A 19238-nucleotide genomic window follows, 5' to 3' on the forward strand; every position below is an offset into this window, starting at 1 on the left:
TTGTTAAATTCTGCTTTGTAGTTTCCTTTACGACAGCTTACCATTGTTTGTGCATAGTATCCAGAGTTATTGTGGTATTAGTAAGATCATGAAAATAAATCATGATAAATCAAAAATCACCATGATTAGATGTAATTATGATTTGTACAAAAAAAAAAAAAAAATGAAAATCTATGGAATTTGTAATGATCCTATACTATATTTAATATTTGTGTACGCTAATAAAATTTACATTTATTATAACAGTATTTCTGGCAAAATACTACAGTCAGTGGTACTACAGTAACTGTCAGGTATTTCTATAAAGGTGCTGATTTATGGAATGAAAAGGCTGTAATCACATTTGTGAATGGAACAATGTTTTCCTGTAGTTTAATAAGAGGGCTGTTTAATCTGGTTTCACCTATAGCTTCAGCACAGAGCTTTTAAGTGTCTCATATCAGATGGGTTCTGTGTCAAATTCAAATGGGTCACACGCGTCTCGCACTGTGTTATCCTCGGGATAGCACGCCGCAAGCGCTCCCGGTCCCGCTTTTACTCCGCTCTGCCCGGTAAATGCGCTGCGCAGCTTCAGCACCATTTCATCACACTCTTGTAGCATCTGCGGACACTAGAGAATCCAGCCAACTGTCTAAACTAAATACATGCATGCATGCAGACACTCAAAGGAGTTTTCAACCGCTTATTTGTTTTATTCAGTTGTACATAGCATCAACATTTATTCTTGAATATGAAAAATAACCTCGGTGACCTCATAGCTGGATACGGCCATGCTTCCAGTGTAGCTTATATTACATATATGCCCAATAAATAAATATATAAATCCCTATACTCAATGCATGAAGCAATCAAATGAAGCATAAGGTAAAACTGTATATGAAAAGTCACTCACCTTCATTCACCTGGACCTCTCACCAAAAGACCTTCAATGCAAGAACAAAGATGCCTTTCAAATGCATGTTAAAGCACAACAGATCTGACTGAAAATGTGGCAGATAATGCAGTAATTCCTCATCAACGCTCATTGCAGTAAATGCATCTCTCTGCGCGCACCGGCTCCTCCTTTAACTCATTATCACATTTATATCACTTTAATAGTTATTATCGCCATAAACTGAATTCTGAGGAAAATAAAGTTGATTTAGTATATTTTGAGTTGTTTATTTCCATGATAAATATGAATAAATGCAACTATTTATTGAACATTAGTGTCTTTTTTTTATAATAGCCTATTGCTGTCTACCTGAAACCAGTCTATGCATATACACTAAAAAATGTCTAATTTTAACTATAGGCTAAAATAATGTAAAAATAAATAAATAATAAATAAATAAATAAATAAACTGGTTAGCAGGTGATCAAGGACTAAAAATGAAATGTTTTTTATTTCAGTTCATTCTCAGCAAAAACAGTATTTTTATTTTAATTTTATTTTTTAATCGTTTACTTGAAGTTTTCAAAGGCAGCAAACTTAAGTGCTTCTCTTTCACCATGTGGCCCCGTTTATGGGGGGCCAAACAATTTACTTATTTTTTAATTTTATTAGTATATTACACAAAAGCAGCAGCACTGCATTGGAAATACAAACAGAATAAAAACAAGAAGAGAAAGGGGAAAGTATACAAACAAGCAAACAAAAGAAACCTCAATTGGTAAGAAAAATAAGATAATAATCCATTAGAAATATTGTTATTTATGAGTTTAAGAGATTTTACAATGTGGGAAATTTCAGCTAGAAAGATTTCAAATCTAGGCAAAGTGTTGAGAAATTTGTTCTTATGAATAAAGTATTTGCAATGCAAAAAAATACATTAACAATATGTTCAACAGCATGACTATACTTCCAGAGAAATTAAGAAATATGTCTTTTAATGAAAAGTTTAAAGTACATTTTATAAAAGGAGACAAATAAAAACTTACATTCTCCCAAAGAGAGTCTACATGCTTGCATTCATAAAATAAATGATGCAAACGTTCTTCCTCTATCTTACAGAATACACATAAATTGGAAACATCAGCAAAGGTAGAAATTTGGGAGTTTGTTGGATAGATATTATAAAGTATTTTAAAATGTACTTCTCTTATTTTGTTAGAGATACAGTATTTTCCAGGGAGTAACCACACTCTTTTTTTTTTATCCCCTTTTCTCCCCAATTTTGGAATGCCCAATTCCCACTACTTAGTAGGTCCTCGTGGTGGCGTGGTTACTCGCCTCAATCCGGGTGGTGGAGGACAAGTCTCAGTTGCCTCCACTTCTGAAACCGTCAATCCGCGCATCTTATCACGTGACTCGTTGTGCATGACACCGCGGAGACTCACAGCATGTGGAGGCTCATGCTACTCTCCACGATCACACACAACTTACCACACGCCCCATTGAGAGCGAGAACCACTAATCGCGACCATGAGGAGGTTACCCCATGTGACTCTACCCTCCCTAGCAACCGAGCCAATTTGGTTGCTTAGGAGACCTGGCTGGAGTCACTCAGCACACCCTGGATTCGAACTGGCGACTCCAGGTGTGATAATCAGCGTCTTTACTCGCTGAGATACCCAGGACCCCCTAACCACACACTTTCCAGGCACAGGAAAATTATACAAAGTCATAAATTCTTCATACTCCGGTATACTGCCATCATCTTTAAACAGATCCAAAACAAAACCTCTATCAAACCAGTTGTCCATGAAAAATGGTTTGTTTCGGATTAAAATGTTCGAAGTATTCCACAGTATCTCTTTGTGGGGAGAAAAGTTGTGCACATAACATAATATCAGAATCAGCTTTATTGCCAAGTATGCTTACACATAATATAATTGACTAGGCTGTGTATTGCACGTAATTATCATACAGTTTTAACTGTTCATGAGATGGATAACCTGAGGGAAAAAACTGTTCCTGTGCCTGATGGTTCTGGTGCTCAGAGCTCTGAAGCGTCGGCCAGAAGGCACCAGTTCAAAAATGTAATGGGCAGGGTGAGTGGGGTCCAGAGTGATTTTTCCAGCCCTTTTCCTCACTCTGGAAGTGTATAGTTCTTGAAGAGAGGGCAGGGGGCAACCAATAATCCTATCAGCAGTCCAAACTGTCCCCAAAAGTTGCTGGCGTATCAACCTCTTTGGTAAGGTAAATCCGCAGGTACTTACTACGGCCTTTCACAGGTATATTTTCCATAAATAATTGTTTGGTATCATAAAAACGAAATAATTCAAACTTTGATACATTTAAGTATAAGCCTGAGGCTTCAGAAGAAGATTTAATAATATAAAACACTCATGAGAATCTGACTTTTGTCTTTAAGAAGTTGTGTCATCGGCTCGAGATATTTTAATTTCTTTACCAAATATAGAAATATCTTTTAAACTGGAAGTGTGCTAATCGTAACAAGTGTTAATCGATAATAGGGGAAATTGGGCAACCTTGACGTACTCCTCTATCACAGTTCAAAAGTTTAGTAGTTTGTAAACCAACCTTATTAAGCATACTCACCATGTTAATAAAAGTATGCCCAAAACCAAAAGTGACTTATTTGTAGCAAGTTGTTGCTAATGATGACATCACAGTGACATCATTTTGCCGTTTACAAAAAGTTGTAGAAGCACGGCAAAAATCGTACATACGCCTTTATGCATTTTTAAGATACGAGCAATCAAACATAGTGGCCCCGGTTTCTTTTTTTGGGCCACCCTGTAGTTTAGTTCATGTTTATTACATCATGTGGCCTTTTGTAGTAACAACGGTGATTAACAATATATTTTTAAAGTGAAAACCAGACTTTTATAGTTCCAGAAGGTTAGTATATCAACTGCATTTTATTGAATAATATAAATGGTAGTGAACCGTAAAATATACAGGCATCAAAATTACATCCCGTAAAGCCTGAAACAAGGTCACCGTATTTTTTACGGTAAATTTCTGGCAACCACAGCTGCCGGTATTTTACCATCAAATTTTGTACAGTGCATAGTCTCCCAACCTGACCAGCTGACTCAAGTGCCCAAGACCCCTTTAAAACCAGCAAATTAGACTAGCCAAACCATCTTGACCCGGCTGGAACAATAGCTATCCACCAGCCAGACTGGTTTAAACTTTCCCCCCCTAGCCGAGTAGTATTAGATGGTTATTAGCTGGTAGACCAGTTTGGACCAGCAGCAAACCAGCTAAGATGGTCAAGCTGGTTTTGGAAATATGACGGCCTATTGAAAGCACAATTCTAACAAATTCTATAATATTTCAAGGTTTTCCATGATTGTAGGATCCCTGTATTAGATCACTCCAAAGTTTTGAGCAAGTCTTCAGTAAAGGATTCGAAATCCTTCAGAAAGTGTCACAATCCAAACCTCAATCTGACTTCATAAACCGCCTGTGTAAGTATTTTCAAAGCTTTATTATGAAACTGCTTTAAACCAGAACTTCAAACGAATAACTGCATTAAAAAAGGAAACAAACCAAGTTCATACACATTGAGACACACAAAAAAGAGGTTTCAAATGAAAAATGATGCATCATGAAGGTGTCCCATAAAATATTAAATACTTTCAGGACATTCAAGAAAATAGACTACTTAAAAAATATATATATATGAGAGTTTACCCAACATAAGCACCTAATCTCCAATAAACATAACTCATTTTACAGCAATATTAATTTCAGGTGCTTCTTGAGACTGTTTTAAATAATGCACTCTTTTGAATATTCATCAGATATTAATAATACAGACCACACATAAAAACGCTGAAACATCTGGCTGGGGGTTAAGCGATAATGAGGGCAAGCGATATGAATATGGATCAGCTAATCAATAATTGACAGTATGTGTGAAAATACATATTCAGTAACTATGCTCTGTAAAAGTCAGATCCAAAATCAGGTTTTTACCCACATGACTTTCTTCAGTGGAACATAAAAGCCAAATAAAGAAAGTGGATGGCGATTAATTCAGTAAACAGCAGCATAGCAGATGGTAAGATTTTCAGTGAATAACGACTTAAATTTAGGTCTTTTCCTCATAAAAAGCTATTGTAACACTTCAGAAGACATGGAGTCATAAGGACTGCTTTTATATTGCTTTTTGGACACTTGTATGGAAAACAGCATCTCCTTTTGTGTTCCAAGGAAGAATGTCATACAGGTTTTGAACAATTTGAGGGTGCGTAAATAATGACAGAATTCTCATTTTTGCCTGAACTATTCCTGTAATACAGCTCAGCTCAGGTCAAGGCTACAATCAATCGGTGTGCTTTTAAAAAGCAAGAAATCATCTGATTACAAAAGCTCTCTCAAGGAACAACAGTGTAGGGCTGGTACGGCAACATCTTCTGCCGGTCATTGATGGCAAATATCCAGGAAGGCTTTACAAAGCTCAGATTTCCATTTTCCATCAAAGCCTGTAAAAGAAAAGACAGAACAGAGAGAGAAAAAGATGAAAAGAAAGAACCTTGACATTTAAAAAGCTAGAGAGATCACAGGAATGGCTTGAAAAGACTTTCGGTTTGAAAGAATCAGATCTGGAATCATTATTTCTTTCAAATTCACATTCTTTTAAAAGCAATGAATGACAAAAGGGATAGGGATGTTAGGGATAGGGATCGTCTTGTTTTTTTTTGCAATGTTGCAGTTTTCAATCACAATACTGTAAAACTACAGTAACTATTTGAGGATTGTTTTTTATGTTTCAGGAACTGTTAATCAAAAAAGTCATTTTTAGCGGTCACAAAATTATCAAAAATAAATAAATAAATAAATACATATTTTTGATTTAATAAAAAAATATTTTTTTAAATAAAACAAAAATACTATTCTATTTTTAATAATAATTGACAGTATTTTACTCTTTTTTTTATTCTTTATTTTTTCACAAATTTTACTTTTTAATTTTTCTTAAATTTCTTAATTCCTCATCAACGGTTTAATTCAATTTTATCATCAACAGGGGGTCTAAATAAATGAATTAAAAAAACTTTAATCAAATGAAAATAGAATGATCATTTTCAACATAACACTGCATTATTTTTATAATATAAGTTAACTGTATACTTCTCCTCACAGCACAATTTAAAAAACATTGGAGTCATTTTTGTCAAATAAAGTGCTGCACAACAGAGCTTAAATGTAATACAATTATTATTGATTTATTATTATCATTTTTATTATTACAGTGAATATTACATAACTATACTTCAGTAATATATTTCTGTTGTTTTTTCCCCATTTAAATGGAGCTTTTATTTTGGCAGAAAACCAAGTGAAGCTCTTTCACTTTGTATGTTTTTGACGGCAGCTTCACACGTCCGGGAAAAGCAGGTTGCTACATGACTTATTAGTCTGTATGTGCTGCATGCTTCATGAAGTGTGCTGTTAGTACTTTACTAAAAGATCAGACTAACGATTGTCACCTGGCTGACGATAAAAAAAGGTGAAAAAAAAAAACCCAATACGATACTGAAAGTATGCAATACTTACAAATACCTACAAAAACACTACCTAGACACTGCTCTGTGTGGATGAATGAATGCAAAAGCAGTTTTGAAAGGAAAGCCACTCACATCCTCAAATGTTTCGTCCCATCCCTGACTGGTGATGACAAACTGGACCTTCTCACTCATGTAGTCTTCAACAGCTCTGAGAGGGACAATCAAACATATCAGAGCATTTGATTGGTCACGCTGCACCTACAGTACATCCTCTCAATCAGCACTCTGAAACGCTGCTTGTGTCATTTCATATCGGATTACACATCCGACAGACACTCAGTTGCAAAACATCACTCTCTTGCACATCTCTAGCCATGTTTCTATCAAGGTGAGAATTTAATTCATGCAAAAAAATCAGAATATCGCAAAAACAACAGGCAAATAAAGCTGCTTTTCCACCCCATGTGTTCAGGAGAACAAAATCATCACATCTGGGGAAATTGTAGCAACTGTAATTCTATATTACATTTAATAAAATGCTTGCAGTTAAGAGCACACAGATAAAACACTCTTGTTTGCTAACAAAATGACACTTTTGATAGTAAAAAGACACATGAGCATATTAAAGGGACAGTTCACACAGAAATGAAAATTCTCTCATCATTTACTCACCCTCATGTCATCCCAGATGTGTGTGACTTTCTTTCTTCTGCAGAACACAAATGAAGATTTTTAGAAGAATATTTCAGCTCTGTAGGTCCATACAATGCAAGTGAATGGTGACCAGAACATTGAAGCTCTAAAAAGCACATAAAGGCAGCATAAAAGTAATCCATAAGACTCCAGTGGTTTAATCCATGTCTTCAGAAGTGATATGAGAGGTGTGGGTGAGAAACAGATCAATATTTAAGTCTTTTTTTACTATAAATATACATTTTCACTTTCACATTTTTCTTCTTTTGTTTTTGTCAATTCGCATTCTTTGTGCATATCGCCCCCTACTGGTCAGGGAGGAGAATTTTTAGTAAAAAAAAAGACTTAAATATTGACCTGTTTCTCACCCACATCTATCATATCACTTCTGAAGACATGGATTAAACCACTGGAGTCTTATGGATTACTTTTATGCTGCCTTTATGTGCTTTTTGGAGCTTCAAAGTTCTGGTCACCATTCACTTGCATTGTATGGACCTACAGAGCTGAGATATTCTTCTAAAAATCTTCATTTGTGTTCTGCAGAAGAAAGAAAGTCATACACATCTGGGATGGCATGAGGGTAAGTAAATGATGAGAGAATTTTTATTTCTGTGTGAACTGTCCCTTTAATATGCGCATGTCATCTTTTTACCGATGCGCATCAAAGAAGTAATTTCATTATCAAACAAGAGTGTTTTATAGAGTTTATTTGGAAAATGTGTTTCCATTGCAGTTTATGCTAATGTCTTCTTATCGATACGGTTTTTATTCGCATCTTGCCGTTTTCATTCAGCAGTTTTTACGTGATACCCCCAAAATATGCATAAATACAGGTGAATGGAATCCCCGCTTCTGAATGTGTGTGTCTCTTTTACCCATTGAAGGCAATGATGTAGCGCTGAAGTTGCCTTTTCTGGTTGTCAGGGAACTTGCCGTAGAGATAGAAGCACTTTCCTGTTAAAAAGTCTGAAAGACAAAAGACTCGGTAAACACTCTGTAAAAATGTGAGACCTGCACATCCAGGTGAAACAGGGTGGTGAGTCAGACCTGGCAGTTCAGGGATGGGTTTATCCTCCTCTTCCTCGGCGTCTGTGTTCTCATCAGTAGAGCCGCCGTACGGATCTTCATCTTTCCCATCGCTGGTGCTTTCCCTCATTGCTTTTTTCCTCCTGCTCTCCATCTCCACCCTGAAACAATACAACAGAAACAAAAGGGCATGAAAAACCCCTTTAGAACTTTTCTGAAAACTGAAAACTATTTGAATCTGTGTAATGGTTTAAGTATACAAGTCTTTTTTAGCAGAAAGAACGAGGGTAACTTGTATTACACAAACTGAAAACGCTGCAGGTTTGCACTTTGACCCTGATCAATAAAGCCTGGGGGGGGTCACAGGGGTGATTAGACCACATTATTCAACATGCTGAGTAATGAGAATATCAAAAAAAATCGTGAGGGAGCACGAACGGGAAACATCGAAGGACAATTACAAGTCGTATGAGAATGTTAATTAACAGATAATGTCGTTGTGTTGGGAATGTGTTAACAGCATCTGAAGGCTCGTTACCTGTTTAGCTCATCTTCAGTGTCCATACCAGACTCGTCATCTGCTGCTGCAGAAAAGAACCAAATAGAAGTATTACAACATTTACATTATGGTACGGTAATTTTATATAACGATAGATATACATCACAATGTAGTTATTTTAGCAGGAAATTCAACACAAAAATATTCTATACTGTAGAAAATTCTGTAAATAATATCTTTATAAAAACTCATGTATTATTTGAGCTGTAAAGTTGTTTAAATCATCGTGATGATAAGGAGGAGGGTGGGTCCAGGTCGTGAGGACACATGGCCGGCCCTAAATTGGGCTAATCAGCCGGGAGGGGGATAAAGATGAGCCGGAGGTGCCAGTTTGAGAGACAGAGAAGCACACGGCCGCGTTGCATGTGTGTCTGTTTATGTTTGTTGCCCACCTTACCTCGTAACATTGGTGCCGAAACCCGGGAGGGAGGACGGATGCGCGGAGTCCTTGCCGCTGCCATCCGCCAGGGGAGCAGCCACGGCCGTCTGCCTGGGGATGGAGGGGTCCCTGCCGCCCGCTGAGAGCCGAAGGAAGTGCTGCCATCCGCCAAAGAAGGGGAAGAGCGGTTCCGTCCGCCAGGGGCCAGAGGACTCGCTGCCGTCTGCCGGGGGAGGAGCGAGCGGTTGAGGACCGGGCGACAGCACGTCCGGGAGCCGGCGGACAAGTTTTCTCTCTCCACTCTCTCTGTCGCTCCGCTTCGCTCTTTCCCTGCCCTCATCTCTCCCAGGACCCAAAAGGTGTGGAAGACCTGCCGGCAGGCACGGCCGGAAGGGCAAGGCCCCGTCTCCAGGAAGGGAGGGGAGTGCGTCATGCTGTGGGTTTCCCCTTCTTTGGCGGACGGCAGCACTTCCTTCGGCTCTCGGTGGCCGGCAGGGACCCCTCCGTGACTCTGCGACAGCGCATCCCTCCTCCCTCCCGTGTTTCGGCACCAATGTAACGAGGTAAGTGTGACGAGGAACAGGGCGGGGCCGGGTCGTGAGGACACATGGCCGGCCCTGAATCAGGCTAATCAGCCAGGAGAGGGATAAAGACGAGCCGGAGGTGCCAGTTCGAGAGAGACGCATGCGTCCACGTTGCATGCGTGTCTGTGTTTGTTTATGTTTGTTTTATGTTGAGTTTCATCATTAAACTTTACGTTGTCTGTTTAGCCGGTTCCCGCCTCCTCCTTGCCCAAACATTACCTGTTACACATCGTTTTTGTGGCATTACAGGATTACGTTGTCATGGCAACGAAGTTGTAATAATGCTATAACTAACTCACTAAAATCATGTTAACACACACACACACACACACACATATTGTTTACGTCTTGTGTCTATACTTTTGAAACAGTGAGTATTTTAATGTTTACAGATTATTGACCCCATTGACTTCCATTGTAAGTGTCTCACTGGAACACACGTTTGTGCTTTTATAAAGAAAAGGAGGAACGAGTCGAAATAAATTTTTGTGGTAATCAACATTATGACACAAATGCTGTCAATTGAACCCGGAACATTCCTTTAAATGGTCAAAAGAAAGCCCTCATAAAAGGTAAAATGCCCCTGAAAATCAAATCCAGTTCAAAGTCTTATTATCTTACACAACTTTTCTTCTCAAGTAAATCTATCGTGTTATAAAGATGTTTAAATATTTTTACTGGAAAACAAGATAAAAATACTGAGTGAGAAACACTTCAGCCTACCGATAGCCGTGCAAATATATCTACGGTGATATAAACAGTGCAGTAAAATCAATACTGGATGATGCATGATGATGATGATGATGAAGCAGCGTTTACAGACAACAAATCATCATTTTCCTAAAATGAATGGCTTTTAGTTGCATAAACACATCCATGAGGAGCGAGGTTTGCTCTTCGCAGCTCTTGTGGCTCCTAAATTTACATATAAATGAGAAACATGACCAAGTCTCCTCTCAGCGACTGCTCGGGGCAAGTGTCTGTCGCGCCTCTCCAATCATATCCCTCTCCTACTGCCCTCCGGTTTTTATTTTTCTGATTGATCGGAGCACTGCTTTACACGCACTTCATTAAGGCGACCTGCACGTCTCCTCCCTCGTAATGACGTGTCACGGAGTGAAAGGGACCCCATGCACGGTCGTTAACTGAATATGTTTAATAAGCAGACATTGTCGGGGTCTGGGTATCTCAGCGAGTACTGACGCTATCACACCTGGAGTCACGAGTTCGAATCCAGGGTGTGCTGAGTGACTCCAGCCAGGTCTCCTAAGCAACCAAATTGGCCCGGTTGCTAGGGAGGGTAGAGTCACATGGGGTAACTTCCTCATGGTCGTGATTAGTGGTTCTCGCTCTCAATGGGGCGTGTGGTAAGTTGTGTGTGGATCGCGGAGAGTAGCATGAGCCTCCACATGCTGTGAGTCTCCGCGGTGTCATGCACAACGAGTCACGTGATAAGATGCACGGATTGACGGTCTCAGAAGCGGAGGCAACTGAGACTTGTCCTCCGCCACCCAGATTGAGGTGAGTAACCGCGCCACCACGAGGACCTACTAAGTAGTGGGAATTGGGCATTCCAAATTGGGAGAAAAGGGGGTTAAATAAATAAATACAATTTTTAAACATAAAATGTAACTCTTTTTATCAAATGAATAGCTTTTCTACAAAATCCTCATATCATAATCAGAAACGACACTGGAGATATTTTTATCAGCTAAAGTGCTGCACAACAGATGTGAGATATTGCTTTAATACATCATAATTGTTATTATTATTTAATTACATTAAACATGATCTACCCATTTCACACGTACATTTAACACAAACATTTATTTTGGTGTTTCTGTGTTTTTGATGGCAGTTTCTCACCTCCAGGTAAGCAGTTCTCTACATGTCCCAGTGTGATTATTAAACCCAAAAATGCTATAAATAAATATATATTCTGTCACTTCAGAGTGCTCCACTCACTGTCATCTACTACACACACACAGCGTGTGATGATCATGATGAGGTGTTTTCAGCGTATGAGCGGCCGGCTTCACACATTCATTTTGAAGCACATTTAGGTGTGCTCCATAACTGGAAAACTGTGTTGCAAAATTCCAGGTTTTCCAGGATGCATGGGAACCTTGTTTTTATACGTTTAGAAAAAATGCCCATGAAAATCCTGGGGGCAATTATTGCCCCTTTATGGAAAAGTTAATTTCTGACACTGAATCGGACACAGCCTCTACAAGCACAATTCACCTTACCATGTGTAATGTGTCAAAGAGGGATCGTCAGATAACAAGTGACATTTAAAATACGTCAATTTAAATATGTGAACTACAATAAGCCTTTTTTTTATTTTTATCAAAGAACATCGAAAGCACTACGGTATAACACTCTTGATATTCAATAAATAAACTTATAAACAATCGGAATAAACACATTTCCACCAAGTAATATAGTTCAATAGTCTAACTGTAGGCTGTTTATGGTTGCCAAGCAACTTGCCACATTAATATACATTAATGCATTTGGCAGACGCTTTTATTCAATGTGACTTACAGTGCATTCAAGGAATACATGTTACTAGCATACGTTAGTACATTGGATACATACATTGGAATCGAACCCCTGACATTGGTGTTGCCAGCACCATGATCGTCCAGCTGAAGAAACTAATATGTGTTTATCTGCATCTTACAATGGATTATAGCACTGCTCATCCAATCAAAATGCAGAGTCAGAACTATCTGTTTTGTTAAATAGTTAACCAAACATGTTATACATTTTTTTTGTTTTTTATTCCCTTTTCTCCCAATTTGGAATGCCCAATTCCCACTACTTAGTAGGTCCTCGTGGTGGTGCGGTTACTCACCTCAATCTGGGTGGCGGAGGACAAGTCTCAGTTGCCTCCGCTTCTGAGACCGTCAATCCGCGCATCTTATCACGTGACTCGTTGTGCATGACACCGCGGAGACTCACAGCATGTGGAGGCTCATGCTACTCTCCACGATCCACGCACAACTTACCACACGCCCCATTGAGAGCGAGAACCACTAATCACGACCACGAGGAGGATACCCCATGTGACTCTACCCTCCCTAGCAACCGGGCCAATTTGGTTGCTTAGGAGACCTGACTGGAGTCACTCAGCACACCCTGGATTCGAACTCGTGACTCGCTGAGCTACCCAGGCCCCCGTTATTACATTTTTAAAACATTTAATTTTGGAAACATTTTCATTATTCTGTTCTACTCTACTCATCAGTCCTTACCTGGGCCTTCTTCATCTGTTGATCCTCCATACTCATCTTCCTCCGTCTTGATCGGCTGTTTTTTTGGGGTCACCTGCTTCTTTTCTGGAGTTTTCTAAGGAAGGATGCAGAAAAACTCTGGTTATGCAGTTCGTTTCCCTGCTTTCGAGTCAGGCTGCATAATGCGTGTCAGGAAGTCAAACCTGGGGAGGCTGTCTCCATGGCAACAGCACGCTCCACCAAGGTTGCGCCGCTCTTTTTATTCATGGCTAAGTAAGTGAACACTGTCGAGCTCTGGACGCTTTTCTTGAGCAGCGATTAGAAAAAAAAAAAAAAAGCAATTACCACAGTCTCTGGTTCCTCGTCGCTCTCATCCGGTTTTGCCTCACTCTCTGAACTGGATTCGGTTCCGTCCATGAGATACCTGGAAAATGAGAACGGGATTCCAGGGAAAGTTAACAGCATTGTGGTTTGTAGTCTCTTCTCACGCAAAAAAACAAATCGAAGCGTTCAAAAACCATTTGACCTGTAAAATGTGACATTTCAGAGTAAAACAGGATATTCAACGATACTAACTGTAAGACTTGATTTGATCCTTTTGGAATTGATTAGTTGGAGTAAATCCACAGTTCTCAACTGGTTTTGCTTCAGCACACAGACTTCAACAACTACAGTCCCAAATGTGTTTATCATACAAATATCCTTGAAATGTATTAATATTGGGCCTACAAACAACTGCAGAAGTGTTAATATGACAAAGGCTGTCCCTATATGACAGGTGGTTGAAAAGTAAGAGGAATGGTAACATCAGCAAAAAAGAAACATTGTTTCAGTGATGGAACTAGCTGCAACATTTTGAAGATTATGAAGAACATTTTTTAATATGGAATAACATGCACTGATGAATTGTGCCAGGAATGTAAATTAAGGAAGTAAATAATGACTATTTTGATTTTGTGTTGATTTTAACCACCGCAATTTGTAATTTTGCATGCCTCAGTCTGACACACGTGCTTTATTAAACTGTGTAGGAAGAAAATAAACCATCAGTGACTGTGCTCGAGCCATTTTATCAACATTTCATCGGCTCTCCAGCACTTGAGAATGAGAGGCATGTGCGTGGACAGATACCCCCTCCTCATCTTCAAAGGAAGTGGGTACTTTAATTACCCATGACAGATGCAGCTTTTAAATACAGAATAAATAATCTGAGATGGGCACTCGAAGAGGACATGAAAACACTGCTGCGTCGAGATAAGACGACTGCTAATCTAATACACGCACACAACTTGAATAATGCAACACTACCATGCTGAATCATTAGGGCTGGATGATACACAACTATATATGTATTTGCACCATTAACAATGCAAAATCATCACAAATACACAGCGAGTATTCAATATATCCGGCAGCTCTATCGCATTCACTAGATGATAAATGAAGTCATTCGTATATTGTAATGGTAGTACAACTTAAAGATCTCCAACAAGAGATGTCTTCTTAAGTGATACGATCACTTTGTGCAAAAAAAAAAAAAAAAAAAAAAAGATAAATACTTAAGTATTTTTAACTAAATCATCGCTTCCGGTAAGCGTCACAAGAAGGTTATGGTCATGTGGTCTCTCGTGTGACGTATTCCCGTTGCCATGTTACAGACGTGATCTCACGTTCTCCTCTCGGTTAAGACATCCAGGATGAGCACACAAACACACCATTGTGAGTAAAGAAACACATAGATACAGATCTAAACTAAAGCCAACGAACCTTTTAGTGTTCCTTGTACAGCGCTGCTCTTCCATGTGTGTCGCACATGCGTCAGTTCTCACGTGCCAACGCGATTGAAAGCTTGTGAATCTGTATCACGATACATCACGCATCGTATCGTGAGGTGGCTGGCGATACCCAGCCCAAGTGTGAATGTGGCTTTACACTCTCAAAGAAATAATCGACAATTATTAATTTTTTATTTTTTTCCCTTTTTTCTCCCCAATTTGTAGGTCCTCGTGGTGGCGTAGTGACTCGCCTCAATCCGGGTGGCGGAGGACGAATCTCAGTTGCCTCCGTGTCCGAGACCATCAATCCGCGCATGCTATCACGTGGCTTGTTGAATGCGTTACCACGGAGACGTAGTGCGTGTGGAGGCTTCACGCTATTCTCCACGGCATCCACGCACAACTCACCACGCGCCCCACTGAGAGCGAGAACCACATTATAGCGACCACGAGGAGGTTACCCCATGTGACTCTACCCTCCCTAGCAACCAGGCTAATTTGGTTGCTTAGGAGACCTGGCTGGAGTCACTCAGCACGCCCTGGATTCAAACTCGCAACTCCAGGGGTGATAGTCAGCGTCAATACTCGCTGAGATACCCAGGCCCCCCAATAATTGACAATTATGATTTTTGTAGGGCTGCACGATTATGTCAAAAATCATAATTGCCGATTATTTCCTTTGATACTGTAATTTTGCATTTATTCATTTTAATGAATATAATCTGCATTATAATACTTACTTTGTGTGGGACAGTTGCATGCCATAATCTTTATGAAGGCTATGCATCAAAACAACTTGAGAACTATGTTCCTGAATTGCTTTAATATTTTAATTGCATGTAAAACAAAAAGCGTTATTCACATTTTAAATAAATTGTGCACGGTATAATTTAGATATTGAGCATTACTGATATACCTTAAGACTAGTTTATACACATCAGATTTGCCTCTGCATTCATGCACACAACGGCCCCAAAAATATGTTGTAAGTAGAAAATGTAAGCGCAATGGGAGCACACATAATGCTGTAATTGACACTTTTAACGATTATATAATTGCTGCAATTGTATTCTCGATTTTTTTCCGATTAACTGTGCAGCCCTACATTTTTGAGACACTTTCCACCATCCAAGCAATTGTCAATGGATAAAATCAAGCCCCGCCCTACATTTTTTCTTGTTGAATAACCTGCTTTACAAAATTCTTCAAATGGTTTTGTAAGTCGTGTTTATTTTTGGCTCTAAATAAATACATTTTATGGATTGTGGAAAGGAAACCAATAATGTTTGAATAGAAATGAAAGCTCTCTGTATGAACCTGCTGCAGTTTGTCTCACCGTCTGTATGAAATCTTCTCTTTTCGTTTGTGGCAGTCCAGTACCCACTCTTTACTGACGATTATGCCTCCGGCCGCTTTCACTTGACTGTACTTGGGCGTGTTGGCAAACGCACAGCTGCAGGAGACAAAAATACCTCTGATTTTACATGCAAAGAGACACAAACTCTAATTTCATCTAAACAACAACACAACTGCTTCAAGCTTCTCTAATACTTAATATTGTGAGGTAAGCTACACAGAAAAAACACTTAACAAGGGTCACATTTCACCCCAAAATCAAAAGAAAAATAATTCGAAATTTTATTTTGCATGAAGAAAATGAAGCCCATTTTTAAGAACATTACGTTTTTTGCATTGTCACATTATTTTCACAACAATTAAGAACATTTACGTCTAAATTCTCATTACTACGAGTCCAGAAGTTGATGTTTTTTTAGGGAATTTTATAATTGGTGATTCGCATTATTGTAGTCGAGTACTCTAACACATAAACAAAACAACAAACAAAAAAACTTGACATTTTTAATTTTAAATTCAACCTTTTAACCTATATTTCTTATGGAAAAAATGCACAATGCATGAACAATTATTATTAAAAAAATGAAAAATAAAAAATATCTCAGTTTCATTGCTTTTTCCACTTAGTTTTATTTTTATTTCAGTGAACGAAAATGTTTATTTAGTTTTTAGTTTTCTTTAACGACAATAACATGGTAAATTATTACTCGTGCTAGTATTTTAATACTGTATCTTTTTTTTCCTGGACTGTAACAAAGTATTCTAATGAGATACAATGTGATAAATTAGCATATTAATTATATTAAAATCAGCAAATATTAAAGGCAGTACAACAAATTATACCATAATATTTAAATACTTACAATATATATTTATATATAACTATATCAGTATACATTTCTGGGGTGAAATGTAACCTGCACATGTTCTTTTTTTTTTATTATTATTATTATTATTTTCCCCTTTTCTCCCAATTTGGAATGCCCAATTCCCACTACTTAGTAGGTCCTCGTGGTGGCGCGGTTACTCACCTCAGTCCGGGTGGTGGAGGACGAAGTCTCAGTTGCCTCCGCTTCTGAGACCGTCAATCCGTGCATCTTATCACGTGACTCGTTGTGCATGACACCGCGGAGACTCACAGCATGTGGAGGCTCATGCTACTCTCCACGATCCACGCACAACTTACCACACGCCCCATTGAGAGCGAGAACCACTAATCACGACCACGAGGAGGTTACCCCATGTGACTCTACCCTCCCTAGCAACCGGGCCAATTTGGTTGCTTAGGAGACCTGGCTGGAGTCACTCAGCACACCCTGGATTCGAACTCGCGACTCCAGGTGTGATAGTCAGTGCCAATACTCGCTGAGCTACCCAGGCCCCACCCGCACATGTTCTTGACAGGTTTCATGAGATTCATTATACTGTAATGGACACTAAAGCTTCACAGTCCGTACATGAGGTGTGTTGAGTCTGGAGTCCAGTCGGGTCGGTATCGTGCTCCCATGGCCAGCGCTTTATCCCTCAGCTCTCCACGGAACGGGTTCTGAAAGCCACTCAGGACAAACACAACTCCCTCCATGATGCGGTTTACAGGCACCAGTTCTGTAGATTTGGGCTTGGCTTTGGGTTTGGGTTTTGCCTCTGGTTTGGACTTTGGAGTCTCTCGCTTCTTCTCTTGACTCTTCTGTACTGGAGACACTGGAAAACATTTGAGGGTTGAGTAGAAATGTCAGTAGAATTGAGCAATAGATGTTTTAATCTATTCTGCACACATCCTATGAAACAAAGCTAATCGTACACATTCTGGGAGTGATCTGGGTTCAATACAATAATTCTTCTGTTACAACTCAAGTATTATTTTAGTTCTAAAATTGCTTAAATCTGCATTATTACAGTCGTTTTAGGATTTTCGCATTACGTCGTCATGGCAACGAAGTTAAATTGGCTATAACTTCACACAGATGTGGTTAGTAAGTGATTTTATGACAGTAAAATCATGTTAACACACATATTATGTCTTGTGTCTATACAGATTGACCCCATTGACTTCCATTGTAAGTGTCTCACTGCAACACAGATTTGTGCTTTTATTAAAGAAAAGGAGGAATGAGTCGAAATACATTTTTGCGGTAATCAACATTGTCACAAATGCTGTCGATTGTATTGAACATTGAATGTTCCCTTAAAGTAATACTCTCTAATATGAAACAGCCCAACAACAGCTCACTTTGCAATACAGCCAATCAATTCACATCAAATAATCTTTGCGTTACCGTTAGTGCTGGATGTTGGAGTTGTGCTGGTTCTTGCTTTAGTTTTCGGGGTGGCAGAGTTTGGTTCACTGGAGCTGGAGGAGCTGGATTTTTTGGGTGGGGGACCCGCAGCATCCAGACGCTCTTTACTGAACTCAAACTTCCTCTTCACAGGAGCCTGTCAAACACACAACAGGAAGTACATTAGGAAGCTCTAGAGACACTGAACAGGTGCAGCAGTCGTTCACAGCACACGTTCCCTGAGCCACTGCTGAGATGCACAGTTTTCTTCATTATAATTGTATAGACGCTATAAAAGTTCAACAATCCATCGCAGGTGGCAAGCGCTTCCATCTGCCAGATTTATGATCTATGTTGCTGAAAGTTAAGTGCTGAAGCTAATTTAATAAGTACAATGGGCTGCTCACTAGTTAGAGGACACAAATGTGGTTAAAAATGTGCATCACTGGGGGCCTGGGTTGCTCAGCGAGTACTGACGCTGACCACCACCCCTTAGTTTGAATCCAGGGTGTGCTGAGTGACTCCAGCCAGGTCTCCTTAGCAACCAAATTGGCCAGGTTGCTAGGGAGGGTAGAGTCACATGGGGTAACCTCCTCATGGTCACTATAATGTGGTTCTCGCTCTTGGTGGGGCATGTGGTGAGTTGTGCGTGGATGCCGCGGAGAATAGCGTGAAGTCTCTACACGTGCTATGTCTCCGCGGTGTCATGCACAATGAGTCACGTTATCAGATGCGCGGATTGACGGTCTCAGACACGGAGGCAACTGAGATTGGTCCTCCGCCACCTGGATTGAGGCGAGTCACTACACCACCACGAGGACTTAGGGCACATTGGGAATTGGGCATTCCAAATTGGGGAGAAATAAAATTGAATATTCAGTCAAATAGTCGAAGACTAAAGCTGACCTAAAAGAGAGACATATTTTAAGCATTCTGTTTT

General features: G+C 39.5%; 1 protein-coding gene across 2 annotated transcripts in view; it reads right to left on the reverse strand.

Annotated features, from left to right (window-relative positions):
• Positions 1-4361: 4361 nt before the first annotated feature.
• The window catches only part of xrcc1 (X-ray repair complementing defective repair in Chinese hamster cells 1), a 23579-nt gene continuing 8702 nt past the window's right edge, over positions 4362-19238 (reverse strand). Inside the window, exons 9-18 of one of the 2 annotated variants that reach the window (XM_051719239.1) lie at positions 18299-18455; positions 17480-17723; positions 16003-16119; positions 13237-13315; positions 12913-13006; positions 8669-8711; positions 8152-8291; positions 7980-8070; positions 6541-6616; positions 4362-5382 (exon numbers count right to left, since the gene is read on the reverse strand). In XM_051719239.1, the coding sequence (XP_051575199.1) occupies positions 5275-5382; positions 6541-6616; positions 7980-8070; positions 8152-8291; positions 8669-8711; positions 12913-13006; positions 13237-13315; positions 16003-16119; positions 17480-17723; positions 18299-18455 (1149 nt within the window). In that variant the 3' untranslated portion in view covers positions 4362-5274. Of the gene's footprint in view, positions 5383-6540; positions 6617-7979; positions 8071-8151; positions 8292-8668; positions 8715-12912; positions 13007-13236; positions 13316-16002; positions 16120-17479; positions 17724-18298; positions 18456-19238 lie in introns of both variants that reach the window. The other variant, XM_051719238.1, reaches the window with a different exon arrangement.

The sequence above is a fragment of the Myxocyprinus asiaticus genome, chromosome 15 (assembly GCF_019703515.2).
Source record: "Myxocyprinus asiaticus isolate MX2 ecotype Aquarium Trade chromosome 15, UBuf_Myxa_2, whole genome shotgun sequence".
NCBI classification, from domain to species: Eukaryota; Metazoa; Chordata; class Actinopteri; order Cypriniformes; family Catostomidae; genus Myxocyprinus; species Myxocyprinus asiaticus.